The sequence below is a fragment of the Rhinatrema bivittatum genome, chromosome 8, assembly GCF_901001135.1.
Source record: "Rhinatrema bivittatum chromosome 8, aRhiBiv1.1, whole genome shotgun sequence".
Classification (NCBI taxonomy): domain Eukaryota; kingdom Metazoa; phylum Chordata; class Amphibia; order Gymnophiona; family Rhinatrematidae; genus Rhinatrema; species Rhinatrema bivittatum.
This window is the reverse complement of record NC_042622.1, coordinates 96,540,855-96,562,079: the sequence shown is the minus strand read 5'-3', so window position 1 is coordinate 96,562,079 and position 21,225 is coordinate 96,540,855. Positions and strand designations below refer to the sequence as shown.

At 41.8% G+C, this 21,225-nt stretch overlaps 1 protein-coding gene across 1 annotated transcript in view; it reads right to left on the bottom strand.

Annotated features, from left to right (window-relative positions):
- The window catches only part of CCDC187 (coiled-coil domain containing 187), a 148,499-nt gene extending 128,896 nt beyond the window's left edge, over positions 1-19,603 (bottom strand). Inside the window, exons 1-9 of the mRNA XM_029611872.1 lie at positions 19,535-19,603; positions 17,985-18,067; positions 16,709-16,752; positions 14,911-15,013; positions 13,213-13,348; positions 10,477-11,081; positions 8,089-8,214; positions 4,514-4,612; positions 1,023-1,160 (exon numbers count right to left, since the gene is read on the bottom strand). Of these exons, the coding sequence (XP_029467732.1) occupies positions 1,023-1,160; positions 4,514-4,612; positions 8,089-8,214; positions 10,477-11,081; positions 13,213-13,348; positions 14,911-15,013; positions 16,709-16,752; positions 17,985-18,039 (1,306 nt within the window). The 5' untranslated portion in view covers positions 18,040-18,067; positions 19,535-19,603. The remainder of the gene's footprint in view (positions 1-1,022; positions 1,161-4,513; positions 4,613-8,088; positions 8,215-10,476; positions 11,082-13,212; positions 13,349-14,910; positions 15,014-16,708; positions 16,753-17,984; positions 18,068-19,534) is intronic.
- Positions 19,604-21,225: the final 1,622 nt, after the last annotated feature.

Below are 21,225 nucleotides of genomic sequence, written 5' to 3'. Positions count from 1 at the left end.
CATATCAAGCTGATACCAGATGGTCTTATGTTTCTGTTTAGAGTAAATACTGTCTGATTTTGTACCCTTGTACTCAAAATTTGTTCTCTTCCTGAGTTTATTTCCACCTGCACTTAAGCTATTTGTTCTGTAATACAAGTGACTTACCTTTGTTAATATTAATTCCATTATCTTTGGCCCCAGACTCTATCATATTTTATAAGATTTTTATTAGGACTCAAGGAACCCTATTAACATAAATCAGAATCCTGATCTTAGCTAATTTGACTCCCTACAGAAATCTTGGCGAATGCCACAGCTGGGCAGTGAGTATTCTGCAATGGCTTGTTTTTCTCACTAGTTAATTAAAAATGTAATGAAGGAAACAAAAACAGGTCAAAGGGTCTAATTTACTATCTTTACTAAGGGTTTTCTCCCATTCCGTGTTTATGGGGAAAAAGCATAAGAAACCAGGTCCTAAAACTGAGATCATGTTCATAAAACAAAGAGAATTCTTAGTAAACAGGTCTGATTATATACACACATGCACATTCACACACACACACACACATATGCACACAGAAATGCACATTTTACTTATTACATGTCTCAACAGCTCCAGAACGATATCCAGTCCCAAAACATGTTTTGTAAATGCTTCTTCATGGTGTATGGTTTTATTCTGCATTTAAGTTTGAACACCTCCTTTACTGTTAAACACTATTCTGAGAATCTGTTCACCCAGTTTGCACTTTTTATGTATTTCTGATAGGTGGCACCAAACTCCAGTCCTGGTGAATACCAATGAGTTCCTGCTCTAGGATGAGTTGCCTAGGGCTTAGAGCTCTTGTCTAGGGTTCAGAAGGGATCCCTCACTATGTCCAAACCTAGTTTCTGCTGCTGACTCTCTATGTGACCTTAGGCAAGTCACTTTGTCTTCCTGTTCCTCTGGCACTCAGCTAAAACCAAAGCTTGTTTTAATCTTGCTTTCCGGATCAACACCTTTTTTAATATATTTAAAATTACGTGTTTGTATAGTCTACCTGATGCATTATCTGTGGTTTTATCCTCATGCAAGGATGCAGTTGTCTCCAGTTTTGGCCACGTAGGAGGGGGGCCAAGTAGCATTCTGACCAGCTTCTGCCCTTCTCGCCATGCGGAAGCACCATACAGTTTGGAGTCTGCACACAAGAAGCACAATAAGAGGAGGCACAATGGAGGCCTCTTTCAGGTGATCTGCACCTGCCTGGACTGAACTCATTAGCTTTTCAACTGCTAGAGGTCAATAGGAGATGGTTAATGGGAAAATCAGTGGTGCCTACCTTCATGTACAAAGGACGTTCATGGAAAATGAAATAATAAATGATACCAGGAACTGTAGAAATTGATTGTTTTCCTTCACTATCTGCTGTTCTATAATAAAGAATGGTTATCTAAATTTTACTTCACAATTATGGCACAATATTCTATGAATACAGCAAGCCTCTGGGAGAGATAAAGGTGGAAAACCGCAGGGTCCATCAGTGCACAAGAGCTGCTGAAGGCCATGTACTGATTTTGCTTCATCCTGAGTTGCTGCTGCGATTTGGAGCCAGCACCAAGATGTGAAGGGGAGGGGGAGGGAGACACAAGAAGGGAGGGGGGGGCAGATAACTCTCCCTCCCCCATTGGCTATGGACGCATTCTGTCTTAATCTGATCCTGCCTGGGAACCAGACTATGGCTCAGTCAACTGTGTCATCAGCCCAACACAATATGATAAAGAGCATGGATGTGGCCACATGGTAGAGTGTGCACCGTTTATTATCAACAAATGTAAATATACAAGACATGGAATAATTTTGTACAAAAAAGAGAGGAGATAGGAAAAGACCACCACAAAAAAGGGCTAATTATAGAGGCCAGCAGTCAAGCAAATATTTTGAACACACTTCTCTGTAGTGCTGCTACTTCAGTGTCTCCATATCTATCTGACTAGATAGCCAAACATTATCTGCCAAATGGTTAAGATAAATATTTATAAAAGATAAATGAAAAAATTATTTATGGAAAAGCACTTCTAGATGTAGGCAAATATATTTAAAATAATTAATATATAAAAGCACTTTATTTTTTGCTGGCAGTCAGCTAAGCAGGTTTTGCAATGTTTGACAGGTGCTTTCACTTGGGTTTGTCAGTCAGGCACCTCCTCCAGCTAGGCCATGGTTTATTTACTTGTTTAACCAGCAAGGATAGTGGTGGCAATAGATTAAACCCAGTTTGGGAAAATTAATATTGAAGTGCCAATTAGAAGAATGATTAAACAGAAAACAAACTGAAACCCTTTGAAAATTCAACAAAGAGTGTTTGTGATTGTTGTTAGTTCACATCGCCGTTGACAAGTTGTCAATTGTCAAGGCAGGTCCAAAATTGCTGTTAGTTCGTCTCCCAGAAGACAGCACAATGTTGGCTGTTGTACAGCTAAATAGCATCTGCTGTGTGTGCATGCCCTGGTGTGTGGTTTTTTATGCTGGTGCGAAGCATGTTTCTGCAGGAGCACGCGGTGCATCAGTGGAGTGCAGGTTATGGTGGCGGCATTTACGTTCTGCTGGTGGTGAGCATGTAGATGTGGCAGCAGGGCATGCATTATGACTGCATTGTGTCGGCAGAGCATACATCCTTCCAGCAGGGCAGAAGCAGAGCCTGCATTGGACAGCTGACAGCATCCCATCAGCCACAGGGGAAACCATGAGGACAGAGAACTAGCAGTAAAGGCTATTATATATGTATAAATAGATACCAGAAATAATTGTGATAAAACAATTTCTTATTAAACAAACATAACAGGACTTAAAAAGCTAATAAAAAACTAATATGGCCATGTTTCAGCAAACCACCTGCATCAGGAGATATTGTAGGCTGCTTTGAACTTTTGTAAAGGTGGCACATAAATGTTTGATACAAATTAAATTAAATTACTCATCACAATTTTAAAAAATGAACAAATGAAACTGGACAAAATGCAAATACACATAAAACATAAACCAGTTTTCTTAAAAGTACTTTACAATGTCCGTTGATTGATAACTGCAAATCCTCAGGACACTGGTGCATAGAGGTTTCTTGGAGCACACGCTTTAAATACCGTTCAATCCAGGTACACACTTTTTCTGAAAAGAGTCTTTGAAATGTGATTGCGTTTTTTAATCTTGTAACCCTGGACCTGTAATCCACTAACCCTCCATGACTGAAAGCATGGGATTTTCTTCTCCTAATTTGGCTTTAAGGCTATTGATGTTAACTGTTTTGACTAAGATGCTGTGCATTTTTAATTTATCTTTTATTTCTCAAATATTTTTATATTGTTACTGTAATTTATGTCATCTTTATATTATCATTTTGCTGTAAATCTGCTTTGATTACTGTTCTTTTTGTATTAGTATGCTTTTGTTAATTTCTTTAAGCCAATATTGAAAAAAGTCAGTGCAGACTTCTGACTGGAGATCATTTTCAGTTCTCTGGGAAACATCTTGTCTCCTGATGAAAGCCATCAATCAATGGACTCTTTAAAGTGCTTTTCAGAGAATTATTTTTGTGTATGTTTATATTTTATTTGATTTAATTTGTTCATGTTTTTTTTTTTCTTAAATTGTATTGAGTACTTCCCTGCTGTGTGCAGCTTCACTGAAACATGGTACTTTGGGTTTTTATTAGCCTTTTAGGACCCGTTATGTTTATTGCCTTATATTACTGTTATAACACACTTACCACCAGTATGTTCTATTTCATCATTTGTAATTGATGTTGCATTATTTACTTGTTTGCCACGGATGCACTTGTTAACCATGCATACTTTGAGAGAATGGTCATGGTTTTATGTGCATAGATTACAGGTGTGAATGCTGGACCAGGAGGAATGCCCCAGAACAAGCTCATTTAGTAACATGCAGGCTCAATGTCTTCTAATACATGGCGAATTAATTTTAGTTAACTTCAGCAAATTGTCGCTTCATCAGATTCTTAAGTGCCACGTTGCTGACCTCTGAACCTTCATTCATCTCTTTCCAGCCATGCCCTGCCATCACCACTGACAGAAACTAATGACCAATAAAGAGACCCTGACACGGGCAGTTACAATGATAAATGCCCCTCCTGGCCTGGTCTCTCTGGTTGAGTCTCAGAGGGAGAACAGGCCATTTCTCAAGTCATTCAGTCAAACAAAATTCAGGGGGGGGGGGGAACCCATTATTCTTCATTTCATGCATTTTAACCAGCACTTATGCCTGTGCCACTCCTAATTTCAAACCGATGCCATGCTCTTTTTTTCCTCTCTCTTTATACAATTTTTTTTCGAAAGCCTATGAGGAATGCCATGACTTATTCAATAACAAATGCCCACCTTTTGGCAAATCTCTTGATGATTAGAACTTACCAACAGGGCTGTCTCACTACATCTGATTCTTCAAGGTTCCCTATATCTTCTGCATGTCAAATACCAATAGCAAGAGAGCAAGACAAAACAGCATTACCAATGCCTTGGCCATTTGCACTCATACCTGGAGTTGGGAGTCTTTGCTTGGGGACAGCTGTGTGGGAGGAACCTTGTGCTGGGCTTGGATGCTTGATCTTGGTTTTAATCCTGTTTTCTTTATGATCTTCTCCAACAACATAGGGTAAAGAATAAGAATTAGACTGGCTCACAATACACCAGAACTGTGAAGATTTTGGTTAACTTTTTCGCAGCTATGTTTCTTTACTAAAGTCACAGTTACCAACAGGCCGATACAGTACAGTGCGCTCCGGTGGAGCGCACTGTTAACCCGCATTTGGATGCGCGTTTTCGACATGCTAGCTTTACCCCTTATTCAGTAAGGGGTAATAGCGCATCAAAAACGCGCGTCGGAGGCGCTAGGGATGTGCTAGTGTCCCTAGTGCCTCTTTTTACCATGGGTCCTAATTTGAACAATTTTATTTACTGAATCGCGCGCACAGGAGAGTGGCCTGTGCGCGCGCTGGGAGAGCAGGCGCTTGCTGTATTGGCCTACAAGTTAGTAGACCATGATAAGAGGCTTGGGGATTTGGAAGATCAGACTGGCAGGATGGGCACCCAAATTTCATCACTACAAGATGTCAGTTTGGCCTATATAAAGGATAGTCCACTTTTGTACTCAAAGGGTCTTACTTAGAGTGGAGGAGTAGCCTAGTGGTTAGCGTAGTGGGCTAAGAACCAGGAGACCATGGTTCAAGTCCTGTTGTTGCTCCTTGTGACCTTGGGCAAGTCATTTTATCCTCAGGTGCAGACTTAGGCCTGGATTCACTAATGCCGCAAGGCTTAGTGAATCCCGGCGATAAGGGCGGGGGCAATCGCCTACCCAAAGGTAGGCGCTAATTTCTCCGGGCACCCTCCGACTTAATATCATGGCGATATTAAGTTGGAGGTCCCGAAAGTTTAAAAAAGTAAAAAATTTAAAAAAAAAAATTTAAAATGGGCCAGCGGCTGTCAGGTCGAAAACCGGATGCTCAATTTTGCCAGCGTCCGGTTTCCGAGCCCATGGCTGTCAGTGGACTCGAGAACCGAAACCGGCAAAATTGAGCGTCGGCTGTGAAACCCGCTGACAGCCACCGCTTCCGTCAAAAAAGAGGCGCTAGGGACGTGCTAGTGTCCCTAGCGCCTCTTTTTACCGCCGGGCTTAATTTAAATAAATTAAGATACTGTATCGCGTGCACAGGAGAGTGGCCTGTGCGTGCGCCGGGAGAGCCGGCGTTTGCCCGCTCTCCCGCGTTTTTACTGTATCGGCCTGTATTTGTGGTTTGCCAAGGTTCAACATTTTACCCAATCATTGAGATACTTGCTGGTGACCTGCTGTTCTTTGGGATACACCCAAAAGTTAACAAACCAGTGAAGTACCTAGAGTGCCTGCCAACGGTACATAATAAATTCACAACACAAAAAAATTCAGCCGAAGGGGAACTCTAGTGGAATAGCGTTGAGCAACCTTCATAAATGGCCTCAGTATATTTGGGGCTTATTGGTTGAAGCCTGTAACATTCTGGGCTAGTATAATCATGGGTTGCATACACGCTTTTATGGCACCAGTAGGTGCTGAAAAAGTGACACAACCACTGTGTAACTTTAAAAACACTAGTGTGTGTGCACTTATCTTTGTTTGAACACAGGAGAAGGGCAAAGAAGTCCTGAAGCATGGCCTCCGACACCGTGGTGTTTCGGAGTCTGTTACTCCTTCATCAGGGACCTTCAGGAAAAGATGAGCCTTCGGTATATTTCTGCGTGCAAAGATAAAATTGTAAGAGTTCGTAACATGCTTTACTGCAAAAAATGCAATGGCTTGGTTTGGAAAATTAAACTTACTCCGCGGTTTCTCGGTCAGTGTATAAATTTTGAAGCGGCACCCATTGGCACCCATGGGCACCCATTGGCAAGATCCACAGACAGGATTTAAAGTTCGGATCAAGCAAGAAGTCACCTGCAACACGGAATGTGTGATTTATGCTTTACAATGTCCCTGTAAGAAAATATATGTGGGACGTACCAAACGTAAGATACGCATTCGTCTCACTGAACACCGGAGTAGGATCAATAACAAGGATATAAAAGCACCTGTTGTTCAACATTGTATTACACACACACACACATTTTCAGACTTTAAATGGGTGATACTCGAACATATCCCTCCAAATTGGCGAGGTGGGGATCGTTCCAGTTTGCTGAATTATAAAGAAAATGGATGGATTTTCAAACTGCAAAGCGTAGAACCACATGGACTCAATGAGAAAGTCGAATGGTTTTCCATAATTTAATAATTTGCAATTTCGTTTTCACAGTAGCCTTTTGATGTTGTTACGTCAAATTTAAATTTTGAATGCTATCGTCTTCATAGTTCTATCGCAATGAGGTTCTATCACTCTTTTTGTCTGTCAAAATTTTTAAGATGGCCGTCCCCATGACGTCATTGTCCTTTTTTGGAGTTAGCCACCGAGGGCTTCCCACACCACGTCATTTACCTTTTATGGACATGACCATATTTGTAATCTAGTACGTCATTTCCTGTCAAACAACGATTCGACGGATTCCCTTTAAAACCAGCGTCTTCTTGGCACGCAAGCTGTCAGTCTTTGAACGGTAAGCTGGCAGGTGTCATCTCCATAGTGCACGTAAGTTTGGTTATTTTTAAATACCATTTGAGAAACGTGAGCAAGTTAATATGCTTAATTCTTAAGAGATGTTCACTTGTTACAGCGCACAGATAATCGCCGCTTCAAAATTTATACACTGACCGAGAAACCGCGGAGTAAGTTTAATTTTCCAAACCAAGCCATTGCATTTTTTGCAGTAAAGCATGTTATGAACTCTTACAATTTTATCTTTGCACGCAGAAATATACCGAAGGCTCATCTTTTCCTGAAGGTCCCTGATGAAGGAGTAACAGACTCCGAAACACCACGGTGTCGGAGGCCACGCTTCAGGACTTCTTTGCCCTTCTCTTGCATTCAAACAAAGATAAGTCACACACACTAGTGTTTTTAAAGTTACACAGTGGTTGTGTCACTTTTTCAGCACCTACTGGTGCCATAAAAGCATGTATGCAACCCATGATTATACTAGCCCAGAATGTTACAGGCTTCAACCAATAAGCCCCAAATATACTGAGGCCATTTATGAAGGTTGCTCAACGCTATTCCACTAGAGTTCCCCTTCGGCTGAATTCTTTTGTGTTGTGAATTGATTCTGGTTTTCAGCTGACATCACGGGTATTTTCTAATTTGTACTAAACGGTACATAATAAGCATGAGGGCACACATGAATTTTCAGCAATGCTGTATGTAAAAACATGGGTGTCCATCTGTTCCAACACTGCAGAACAAGATCCAGCTAGACCACTCTTATGTGACCTCAGTGTGAATCTCTGTACGGACACAGCTACCTGAAGAGCACTAGCAAAAATGGAAACAGGATACTGGGCTTGATGGACCCTCAGCCTGACCCTGTATGACAATTCTTATGTTCTTATGACTTCACAATTTGCCAGAGAATTATCTGTCTTGTAATTCAGCATCATTACTTGCAAAATCTATTACATATAAACACACGTGTAAGCTGATTGATGCTAACCTTGAGCTCCAGGTATAAAATTCTTGCGCCATGTGTATTCTTGTCTGGTAAGCCTTACGTTTTCAGATTCTGCTTGCTCTCCATCACAAGAAAGTTTACTCGGTTTTATACTAACTGCACTAAATCCTAGAGGAAGAGGGAATTTACACAGGACAGTACTTACAAAGCTTTTCAAACAATATACATTTAAATAAAAACAAACCAGGAGAGTAGTGCAATTGTCTTAATAAATGCATCTGAAATCCTGTTTTATGCTCGTCTCTATGTTTGAAATAAATTCATTTCACAGAACTGAATGCTGGCAGAGCTTGTGAAACACATTCCTTTGCTTAGTGTCATGATCGCATCTGCACATGAATGCGAAACAGCAGCTCGTCAGAAGGTAAGCTCTGCAGACCGAGCAGGTCTCATTGCTTCAGTTTGTGGGAAATTGCAAATAAAATGAGAGACTCAAGCAGAAGCATGAAATAAGTTCCCTTTTGGCGCTGAAGTTTCACAGAAAGTAATCCACAGCACAACCTGAATTACATTGAATTTGCAGTTCAAATGCTTTTTAAATTGCTAGTCACTTTTCAAATTTGTCTCTGTTTGGTGCAGTAGCACTAATATGCAAATTGAAGCACAGAATTGGCCCATCCAACTATAATCAGACTGCAGTGTGGTGCACCTTCAAATGTATCTAAAAAGATTACGAGAACATAACAGGAAACAATGCTTATGTTTCTCACATTTCTCTTTCTCACATTTCTCTTTCTCATTGACCTGATGAAGGGAATATAACTCCTGAAAAGCTAATCAAGAAATGTTTTAAGTTAGTCCAATATAAAGATGTCTCTTTATATTATTTTTTGTTTCTTAATATTTATTTCTATTCATTAAATAAGCCCAGATAGCAAAGTTCCCATTAACCTGAACAGGAAACCTGATTCCTTTAAACCCAGCTGGCACTGCTCTAGCTGTGTTGTGGTTAGGTTCATGAGACCTGCATGGCTCAAACCATGAGACAACTGGAGTGCTGCCACATGGGTAGAAAGGAGCTGAAGGTGTCCCTTCTCTCCCACAGGCTATCAGGAACCTTGCCCGACAGTGTCCCTTTCATTATTATTAGCATAGTAGATGACAGCAAATAAGGATGAATTGGTCCATCCAGTCTGCTCAGTTTTCCTCCTCTCCAGTTTTCTACTACCTTGGGTAAATGAGCATATAAATTATCATCCTTTAATCAACACCAGCTTCTCCCCTCATGTCTCTTACCCATCCTCTCATTCCTGTTTCTATCACTGCCATGCTTTATTATTCAGACTCCCATATATCCATTAGACCAATGGATAAGCACAGTCTATTTCATATGAATTAGCTTTAATAGTGGAAACTCAGCATGAGCTCTGACAGATTAAACTATAAGCATCTTAATCCAGATTGGCTACCCTAACCTCTTCACCATGCTGGACCACTCAGGAATGAGATTTCATTTGATTTTCAACACAAGTTATAACAAAGAAATTCTAAGCCTTGAGAGGGTGCATCTCTGGAAGCAAATGATGGGATCTGAGGATGTGGTGAAAGCTGTTAGTGTAGCTGGATTTAAAAGTTCCTGGAAGAAAAGTCTATAAACCATTATTAAGGTGGACTTGGGGAAATCCACTGCTTATCCCTGGGATAAGCAGCTTGGAATCTAGCTACCCCATTGGGATCCTGCCAGGTACTTGTGAACTGGATTGGTCACTGTTGGAAAAAGAATACTGGGCTTGATGAACCTATGGTCTGACCCAGTATGGCAAATCTTATGTTCTTAAATATACTGTATATGGTCTTTCGATCAGGTTCTCACCCTTGCAATGAGCTTCAGTTGAAAGAGATGAGTACCTAAGCCAAACATCTTCTTCCTCCACCTCTACCACAATCCTTTAATTGCTGACAAAGTAGAAGCCTCCTTTCTCCTGCCTGGGATTCCTCCTCTCCCCGCCCCCACACTCCTTACCTCTTAGCCTATCAGACCCAGCTACCAAATTCAATTACCCCTAGGGATTAAAAATGTCTACTAAAAATCATCTGAATCAACACATCAGTAATGACATCAAGTATTCTGAAAATTCTAACCATTTATTTATTTATTTAATAACATTTATAAATCACCTTCCAGATTCAAAAGAATCAACCAAAGCGATGTACAATACTTAAAACATAATATCACACAATTAAAACAATAAAAACAAACAGATAAAATAACAAAAACATGCTTTAAGAGCATTAAACATAAAGTTAAAAACTTAGATATTAGATAATCTTCCAATAAAATGCATTTAAAATAATGAGATTAATGCCCAAATGAGTATTGTATACCACACACATTAGCCTCCCTGTGACATGAAAAATACAGTTACTAACCTTTATAAACTGGTGGCGGAGGGGCAAAAGTCACCTTGCGAAGTTTCTGTCTAAGAGAGCTTCTCTTGGTAGGTTGTGTGGCTCTCCAGGGTCTGGACTCACTTAGCTCTGGTGCAGTCTTGCCATACTGCTGCCTTTGCTCCCTGATCCTCTTTTTCAGCCTTTCCAGTTTGCTGTCAGGGGATCTATTCCGGAGGCATTCCAGCTTCTGAATGTACAGGCCATCCCAGAACGAGGAGGAAGAGGGCAAAGGGGATATGGAAGCATCTTTCCAAATTGCGTGTTGGAAAACTGCATTGTCAGAAGAGGGCATCAGAACATGCTCATGGGCTCTAAGAGCATCTTCCATTGGCTCCTTGGAACTTTCCATTTCTGTGCTGGAGGTCACTCGATTGCTGAGACTGTCTAGATCTCTCAGTTCGTGGGAGGTTGTTGAAGGGAAGTAAACCCTACTAACTGCAGGTTCTTTACAGCTGTTTAGGAATATTGCGGAATGGGATTCTTCTTTGCCCTTGTGAAAAGTAGTGGCCATATCATTCCTCTTATCATAATCTCCGTCTGGGCTTCTTTTTTTTCTCCAAGAAGGAATATTTCCATTGTACGTCCTTTTTAAAGAGGTTGGAAATGGTTATAATAAATTAATAATCTTAATAGAATATGGTGTATTTGTCCTAAACACATTATAATGTAATAATACACTGTATATATTCTGAGGATCCCCAAATCTTAATGAAAATGCATTGTTTTATTCAGTGCATGCACCTGGCCTTAAATGTTTCAGTCTAATTTTCTAAAACTGGGGAGGGAGGTAGAGGAATCGTACAAGCAAAAACTTGGACAAAGAGCACTCTGGATCAATTGCCTGGTTCTTGAATTTCTTTTTGCACTTTCAGACGAGTATCCCAGCACTTTGTACAAGCATAAGTCACTATTCAAAGCTGGCCGATTATGTAACTTAGGCCTGGATTTTCTAAGTTTGCAGAACTTAGAAAATCCGGCGGCAATGGGGGCGGGAGGGCAAAGCGGGGGGCGGGCCTGCGAAAGCCGGCAGCGATCGCACCACCACGGTACTATCGTTGCCGGCTTTCGCAAACCAATAGCGCCACCGTGAAAGGTGGCGCTATTGGCCGCATTACTGATGACGATAAGGCTCCTTACCTTTTCGCCGTCAGCAATGTCTTCGCGGCATCTGCCCCGGTGCCGCCCCGACTCCTCCCCTTCCGGTGCGGACGCCGCCCAGAACCCACCCCGATCTAGGTATCGCACGAGAAAAGGTCCCTTTTCGCGTGCGATACCTTTGGAAAATTACCCCCTTAGCCAGCTATAACTTATTCAGCTAAATTACAAGGTAATTTCAGTGGCACAGCTGACCTGGAGAAGTCAATATTCAAAAAGCATCCAGCGTTATTTAGCCATATGCGTAAAGCTTATGGCAGTTAAGTAGCAGCCACTAGATATGTGCCTATGTTCAGCGGCCACCGCTTAGCCACATACAATAAAACATTTATGTGGCTAAAAAAGTTAGCTGTATAACTTGTGGGCATGTAGTGGACCCACTCATCCCAAGGAGTCTGAGCCAGTACTGGATTCCTGCTCCTCTGCTCAGCAACATACAGCACTAGCTACAAGGTCAACAAGTTGGCCCAGCCAATTTAGGACTCATTACCCTCCTTATTAATGAACAAACATCTAGAAATGCAAACAGCAGAAGAAGGCTGTACTGTAAGCCTCCTTCAGGTCACTGGAGCTTCTTTCCAAATAATCTCTCTGAGCCTAGCAAGTGGGCAAAATTCAGGATCAAGACAGTGAGATAAAAAGGGACAGTGAGCTAATAGTCCAGTTAAAAGCTGCATCAGGAGCAAGGTGAAAAGGTTAAGTGGCTCAAGAAACAAACGGATCTGCTCATAAGACCTTTCCCTCAGGATCCCAGCTGATGGATATATTCTTTCCTGAGAAGTCAGCTCTGCAGTTTATGGGTCCCCGCTGTTTTGATAAGGGTTGGACTCGCTGTGGGGCAGAAAGGTCAGCTTATTTCATTGAGGGAGGATGGATGGGGGGGGGGGGGAGGAAGTCACAAAACCATCCATTCAAAACAATTTCAAGAATCTGTGTCACCTGCCAGATTTAGAAAAATGTGGTCATCGTGTTATGGCTTTGCTGGCAGTAACCAACGGTCAACGGATTCCTTCCCCGCCCCACCCACCCTCCATCATGGCTCTAGTATATCTCTTACTGGTTTACATTTTACGCGCAGCGATAGGCTAATGAAGCACTACAGACTCTTCTTTACACTCAGAGAGAGTCCGTATCATGGGTGACCACACAAAAAATGAAAGCAAAACATCACCTTTAGAATACGATGAGCTTACTTCTGGTGCACTAAAACATGAAGTGGGATACTGGGGGGAGAGGCTTGCCATCCTGTTACAGGTCCAGGAGGAGGTTGAGTCAGTCCTGGCTGTTCAGCTCTGGTGGCAGTGGATAGTCTCCCCGAAACTTTGAAAACACATGCTGGAAAACCAGGAGAGACTGAGACTGGCCTGAGAATCCTAGTCGGACAAATTATCGAAAGAGATTGTACATGATTTTTGGAGATAACGTTGCTCCCTTTGTGGGGTGATCATGAAGGGGACCGAAAGGTGATGACCAGAAATGAGAGTTCCTGCCTCAAAGAGCTCACAGTCCAACAGACATGTTCATTTAGTCTTCTCTGATCACAGAAGATGTTTACTGTACCTGTGTGCTGGGTTCTCCTCTGCTTTCACATAATGCAGGCCTCCATCTGAAAAGCTGGGGTCCCCCTTCATTGCCATTGTGACACCGACTCTCCCAGCAGAAACTGAATTGCCCTTGTGTGTGTTGTTTTCTGCACCTTCCCAAAATGATATTTACATCAGGCTCGGATTTCTGTACAGTGAAAGCTTAACACCCCCGGATATTCTCAATAGGATTTCACAAGGGAGAAATGCACTGGCCTCTAAGCCTCTGATAGCAGGCAGGTCTTAACATGCCCAAGTCCACCAAGCTCCTGGCAAGTATGCTTGATTTTTCTATACTTTGTGTACACGGTACATGATAAATAATTTTAATTTATTCTCTGTGTCAGTAAGTAACTGACTTTAGAAACCACTGTCAACTTAAAAATGGTTTTGTTTTAAGTCTATATATCTTGTATACAATTTTTTAAAAAGTTATTTCAAAGCAGTAAATAAGCACGGTCAGCTATGCATATTAAACAGTATTTATAGAGGTTGTCCATGGTGGGGCAGGGACTGGGGAGCACTGTTTTTTTAAATCTTTTACATAAGAACATAAGAAATGCCATACTGGGTCAGACCAAGGGTCCACCAAGCCCAGTATTCTGTTTCCAACAGTGGCCAATCCGAGTCACAAGTACCTGGCAAGTATCCAAACATTAAATAGATCCCAAGATACTAGTGCTGGTAACAAGCAGTAGCTATTCCTTATTGATTAATAGCAGTTTATGCATTTCTCCTCCAGTAACTTATCCAAACCCAGCTTTTTAAACCCAGCTATTCTAACTGCCTTAACCACATCCTCTGGCAATGAATTCCAGAGCTTAATTGTGCATTGAGTGAAAAAGAATTCTCTCAGATTTGTTTTAAATGTTACTTGCTAACTTCATGGAGTGCGCCCTAGTCTTTCTATTATCCGAAAGAGTAAATAACCGATTCACATTTACCTGTTCAAGTGCTTTCATGATTTTAAAGATCTCTATCATATCCCCCCTCAGCCATCTCTTTTCCAAGCTGAACAGCCTTAACCTCTTTAGCCTTTCCTCATAGGGGAGCCGTTCCATGCCCTTTATCATTTTGGTTGCCCTTCTCTGGTCTCTATTGATCTATGGTGCCATAAATCCATTTTAAAGGGTCATGAAAGGTGGAAAATCAATTAAATAAATAAACTACCCGGGGAGGGATTTCCCTTTATTTTGTATTCCGCTTACTTTATACTCTGCTTAGCCTGATTTGCTTTATTATAGACGGAATATAAATGCTTTAAAATAAATAAATAAATAAATAAATATTCCCCTCTTAACTCAGCCCAACTACCAAAATGTTAGTCCTTGGTGGCAACGCTCTGGAACCTGACTAATGGAGACACTAGGTGTGCCGATGGGCAGTGACTCCACCCCTCACCTCACCCCAGGGACAATAAGTACTTCCTTTTCAGCATCGCCAACCCCTGCCAACCTGGAGAGTGGTAGACCTGAGTTAAGGGTTGAACTTGCACAGCATTGTCACTGGTGTTAACCTGTGGAAACAGCTGTGCGGCATGTATAGCTCCAATTAAAGAGTCCGCACTGGCACTCGTCTAAATTCCATTTGGCAATGGGACTCGAGTGGTGCAACAGCTCCTGTACAACAAGAGTCGTTTTTCCTGCAAATCCACAAAATCCGAGCTTTAACTCACCACTGAAGAATAACTGCCTTTCCAGCCGTGGCCTTCTCCTAACTTTAGGTGACTGGGTTTGGTGCAATTCCTGAATATCAAGCTTGTTTTCAATCCTCTGAAGCTGCAACAGACCAGCATAAATTATATTCTTACATGTTGCCAATAACTTATGTGAACACCCCCTCCACTTCTCTGATGCATTCTGCCCTTTATCTGCCAGACACCCATGCAAATGGAAAGACCAGCATGTCTGAACTTGTTTGTCCTTTGTACTATCACAATTGAAATGTACAATATACACAACAAACAATGGTAAAGATAAGATAGGCAAACGCAACTCTATGGCAGGGCTTCCTGAACCTGTCCTGGGCAGTCCACAGCTAGTCGGGTTTTCAGGACAGGCGCAATGAATATACATGAGATAAATTTGAATACCCTGGAAATTCAATGTATGCAGATTTTCCACATGCCTATTCATTGTGGATATGCTGAAAACCTGACTGGCTGCGGGGTCCCCAGGGCAGGGTTGGGAAACCCTGCTCTCTCCATTGCCCTATTTCTATAGATATTGTACACCTGTCTATTATTGCATTTGTGTCTGGTGTTGTAGGCTTACACAATGCTGTTGGGAGAAACAGGAAGTATACATTATGATATGCGAAGAAAGCTATGTAACGTAATCCAGTGACTGGCAGGGAAAGATGGCGTGTAAGGTGAGCCAGGGCCCACTACTCAAGAGTTTTTAAGGTTGTAAGAATCTATTGCCCCAAAGGGTCTGATTTTATCTGAGGCTTTTCCCAAAGGCACATTCAGAAAGGGTCTCGGAGGGCGCACTGGTTTCCTTACACGGTATCCAAACTTTGTGACTGCGGATTGCATTGTTTCTGCCCACTTTCCTGGCTCCTCTGGCAGGTATTCCTACATTAAAGGAAACCAGCCTTGGACCCAAGTACAAGTTAATACTCCTTCTCTAAATGAATCACTTTAAAAGCAACTGTAGTCTAGCCAATGATTTACGTTTCTGTTCAGGCAGCCTGTTTTAGCTCACTGTGCATTGACCTCAATAAAAGGAGTGGAACTTTCAAAAGTAAGACACAATTGTGCTTTAATTAGTCTATAGAAAACAAAAATGAATTAACCGCCCCCTACTTTCTTTTACTTCCAATAGCACAGAATGGGAAAAAATCCATCCTTATATCTTACTTTTTCTTAATATACAATTATCAGTAGCCTCGTGCTAAGAAAAAATGTACAGTTAGGGGTTAAAAAGAGAATTTAAATGAAAAATGGGACTCACCTTTTCCATACTACCATACATGGGAACATCTCTAAGTGGAAATACAAATGTCCTGCCCTAAGACAGTTTCAGAATCATAAAGGCCAAACCAGAGAAACAAAAGTTATTCCATATCAGAATCCTCGGAGCACAAGACTTCATGTATTTGAGGAGCCAGCAACAGCTGGAACAGCTGCCTGGACAGATTTTAAATGCTGCGCACCGGAATAGCTCAGATAAATTAGTGCAAGTCCAGAAGAAGCTCCTTGCACCAAATTCTCAGCAAGCTTAGTTCAATCCCACAGCTCTCCTTTCAAGAAGAGAAAGCGGACATACAGGAACCCCAAACATGGCTGGAAAAGAAGCAGCAGACACTTTGTGCAATCTGCAGATGAACCCCCAGGGCCTGGACGTATTCGAGTCCAGAAGGAAGATACTGGATGGCATTCCAAGACTTGGCCCACAGTATCATTGATCAATATGTGTCAACCTTGAGAGAATTGGTCATTAAATTATGAATAATTGTAGAACTGTACTCACCACATCCTTAGCTTTAAAAAGACTGTCCCAAGCTAAAGACACATCTGGAAAAGTGATAGGTAATACAGTAAAAAATTAGCTTACTTTTACAGTACATTCCTGCATCTGGGCACATTTTACTGATGTTAAGAACCTCCTTTGCTGTAAATACTTTGAACATTGTGAGCAAGATTTACACCATGGAGGGAAATCCTTCAGAACGTCTGGTCCTCTGCTTGGATTCTGGTCAGGCTTTGTTATATCTTTTCTTGGCCCAAATTTTTCTCCATAAGTTGTGGGGACCATGCAGGGTCTCTTCCATTGGCCCATGCTATGAATTACCAAAAAATGTATTGCACCGGACCCAAACATGTCCTAAAACTGTGTAGTAATATCATGATTGGAGTGCTGATTCAAAATGAATTCTTTACAATGGCTACTATGATGCTCGCCAATAATCCCAATTGTAGCAGGAGTGATAAACAAATTTTTGATAATAGTTTTGGTTTTAATAATGTAGCAGTTTGCATTTCCTCAGGACAGCCTTTGATCTTTAGTTACTGTCTTCAGTACATACTCTGCTTTCGTTACAAATTGAGAACATGGGAAGACCCCACTATAGAATAACATATCTTCGTAATGTTCTAACATATGTTGTGTCTATTTAGACAACATAATATTAATCATTTGTTCATCATACAAGTAAACATCGTAATTCCAGTTCCTATATACGGGGCATTCTAATAAATTTTGGATTACAAACTGAAAAAAATAATAATAAAATAAATTCACATATAATTCCAGCATCCATCAATTTCTTGTATTGTTGAGACTTTGGGCTTACTATGGCAAACAGTATGCAGACTCCCAAGCTAAACAGAGCAAGTGTTCTTTAAAAATGGAATTATCCCAGGGATCCAAGTTCAAATCCCCCTCCACCACTGGAATTTTGAGTTACGTTGTCTCCCTGCACTTCAGCTTCTCCAGTCCACCCACCCCAGGGATGGCTGTGCTATTTGTTAAAGTATCAAATTCTGAGACATGTTTGAATGAAAGGTACTATATATAAATCCAAGTTATTATCAGAATATTTGATTATTTTACATTGCTAATACTCCTAGTCTCATATTGGCTATAGAAACTGTACCAGCACCATTCAAGTAGCTGGTCCCTGGTATAATGACAAGTATGCAGAATTTGAGTTTGCAGGTTGCAGATCTATGAGAATTGTTGTGATTCAGCTGTAGACCTTCATGCATCCTCAGCCGCCAGCACAGATATTGCAGGTTACACTTACCAGCCAACGGGCTCGCCTCTATCCAGACAGAATCACAGTCCACGTTGAAAGACATATTCCACCCTTCTTCAGTGCACCCTGAACTGTTTACAAATAAAATGGAAAGGAAGTCTTGACACAAGCAGGCTGAAACAGTAAAGCATGCTCAGCTGAGCACACTGTTTAACACGCAGTTGGACGTGCATTTTGGACATGCGTCCACAACCCCTTATACCATAAGGAGTTTAGCACATCTAAAATGCATGTCCAACCCCCCCCCCCCCCCAAAAAAAAAAAAAAAAACTAGCGCTCATCAAATGCAAATGCATGTTGATGAGGCTATTAGCTATTCACCCCAAATACAAAAAAAAAAAAAAAATGTGCACCTGATCCACACATTTGTAGGCTCAGAAATTAACACCAGCCCAGAGCAGGCATTCATTTTTGAGTGGCCCAAAAAAGGTGTACAGAAAAGCAGAAAATACTGCTTTTTGTACATCATCTGACTTAATATCATGGGGATATTAAGTCGGAGGAACCAAAAGGTTAAAAAATGAAAAAGGTTGCTCAATTAACGAGCGTCCATTTTCCTAACCCATGGCTGTGCAGAGGTTAGGAAAACAGATGCTCATAAAATTCCCACTGACAGCCACCTCTCCCGGGCGCCCACTGCTAAGGAGGTGCTAGGGGCGCCCAATTGTCCCTAGTGCCTCCTTTTAGCGCAGCTACTCGTGTAAATACTGTATCAGGCGCCCAGGAGAGGTGGTGGGGTGCGCGTCAGGAAAGCGGGCGCTCAGCACTGAGCACCTGTTTTCCAGGCCACTTTACTGAATCTGAAAGAAAGAGCCTTCTTTGTTTATGTTTACTTTAACTGTCACCAAGACAAAAAAAAACCCCCACCGAGGACAGCTTTGTGTTAGCGGGAACAAGGCAGGCCCATGCCTGTGTCAAACATACAGCCTGGCTCATTCTTATCACGCAAGGGAAAGTTGAAATAGTATTAAGCCAAATAAATAAAGTGTAAAACATAACCCTTCAATGGAGACAATTTTTTTTTTTAGTCAAGCAACTTCCTCTTTCCCTTTTGGACCTCCAGCTCAATCAAAATCAATCTTTCTTGACCCATGGTGCCATGAGCCTTTCTTCAAAACTACCCGGGGTTCCTTGCCTCCCCCTCCCCCTCATTTTATATTTATTTCTTTTATTTTAACCGCCCTTTCGGGAAAAACAAGATGCTGCCAAGGCGGTGTAGGTACAACAAGATTAAAGCAGAGGGAGGAGAGAGTAATCGTAGCACTGGCGGGAGTCACCACCACTCACTCTCCCCATTACTCTCGCTGGCTAGACGTCACCTGGGAATCCAGCGCGGGTCGGGGGCTCTGAGCTACAGTGTGGTCCCAGATAACGCCCCAGGCACCCCCCGATCAGGTCCGCGCATTCCTGCAGCAATGATTACATCCGGGCGTAATGTGTGGATGAGGAGCAGCAAGTGCTGTAAAAAGAAAAAAACTTTCTGCCCAGCAGAGCGGCGGCTCCCTCCAGCCCGACTCTTTGCCCTGCTCTGCTGCTACCTTACGAGGCTTCTCTCCCTCCTGCGGGCTCCACTGGCGCTGGATTTGCCTGCCTGCGAAATGTGGCCGTTTGAGGCTTGCCCTGCTGAGGCCGCCCCCCTGCCCTGGGCGGCAGGAGAGGCGGGAGAGGGAGAGCTGCACCGCCTGCCTCCACTTCTCCTCTCCACTAAATCAGAAGCGCCCTATTTGCTTTGTAAGTCCCGCTGGCAATAACCAGAATTCATTCTCATTTTATGACCAAAACATTCACCTCTTTCCCCACTGTCTACTAACTCCCACGAATTTTCGTACTTTTAAGGGATTATAGATGGGAGACTAGCGTATCTTCCAGGTGTATGCAAGGGGAAAAAAAATGGTTTCGTATAGTTTCATTTCAAGTTAGTGATGTTTCCTTCGTTTCATTTTCCTGTGTGTATTGCTCCATTCATTTTGGCTAACACTAAAACAACATAACAATACAAAACGAAATTTCAATAGCTTTTTTTTTAAATGTCGTTTCAGATGGGAAATGACACAAAGCAAAACAAGAAATATCCTTGCTGTTTTCATCTCGTTTTAAAATTACAGCACATCCCATTCTCTTACCAAAATTCCTCAGAAAGAGGTGCATTATCTCGTGCTCATATCTATTGTTCTCAGAGACTTTCTCCTGGGCTTGGGCAGGTTGCTTTCCTAGGAGAATCTCAGACTTGAGGGTCTCCCATACAGCAGCTACATCATGCCACAAGCTCAGGGGTTCAAGACCACACGAGTACCTTCCCTCCCCCCCCCCCCAAAAAAAAAAAAAAAAGAGACTCTCATTCCAAGGCACAGACTGACAGACTGAATATTGTCGCCTAAACTGGTCCACCCTAGTTCAACTCAAGTGTCTTCTAGTTACCAGGAATCCACTGGACAGACAGCCGTAGCATTTACACCTATTAAACCCTCTACAGAACATAATTCCTAATAAATCTGAATTGTCAGTATCTTGCTGTGGTCTATGAGAGCTAAATATACACTTTATGCAGCTCAGTCTCTGGATGCTTTTTGTAACTCCTCCTTCTGACTTCTCTTGATGGCTTTTCACCATCTCTACAACAGCTAGTGGGCACTGTTAGCCAGTGGAAAAAATAAAATGACTTAAAACAGCAAAATAGTTGGTTACACCATACCTTGGTTAAGTTTATAAAGTTTTTTTTATTATTTTTATTATTATTAGGTTAAATTTTAGGCCTTATGGAGTACATGCTAACTAGCACTTGGAAAGCACACCGTGCTATTCTTTGCACACCCACTAAAGCCTCATTTACCTGTGAGCATGACACGTGAATGTCCGCTGGGACCAGTTAACATACATGATAGGGTGATAGTGCAATGCACGCTATTCCAGGTGCATGCTTAGCAGCCTTAGCATGCATGCAAGCCTTTAGTGCATAGGCACTTATATGACACATAACTCTCCTGTGGGGGGAACCTTTTTTCCAGGCCAGATTACTGCCTCCATGGTCTGGAGGGACACTGAAAAGGAACTTAAAAATTATAACAGGAATGTTAGATATCCACAATTTAAAATGATCAAATGATTTGAAGCAGACATACAGGGAATGAATTGGTTTCTTCACCCATTAGAGGCATAGTCTTCATGTGTCTGTAAATTTTGTTGTTTCTCACCCCTCTGCAAACACATTTCCCTTCCCTTTTGCTTTATT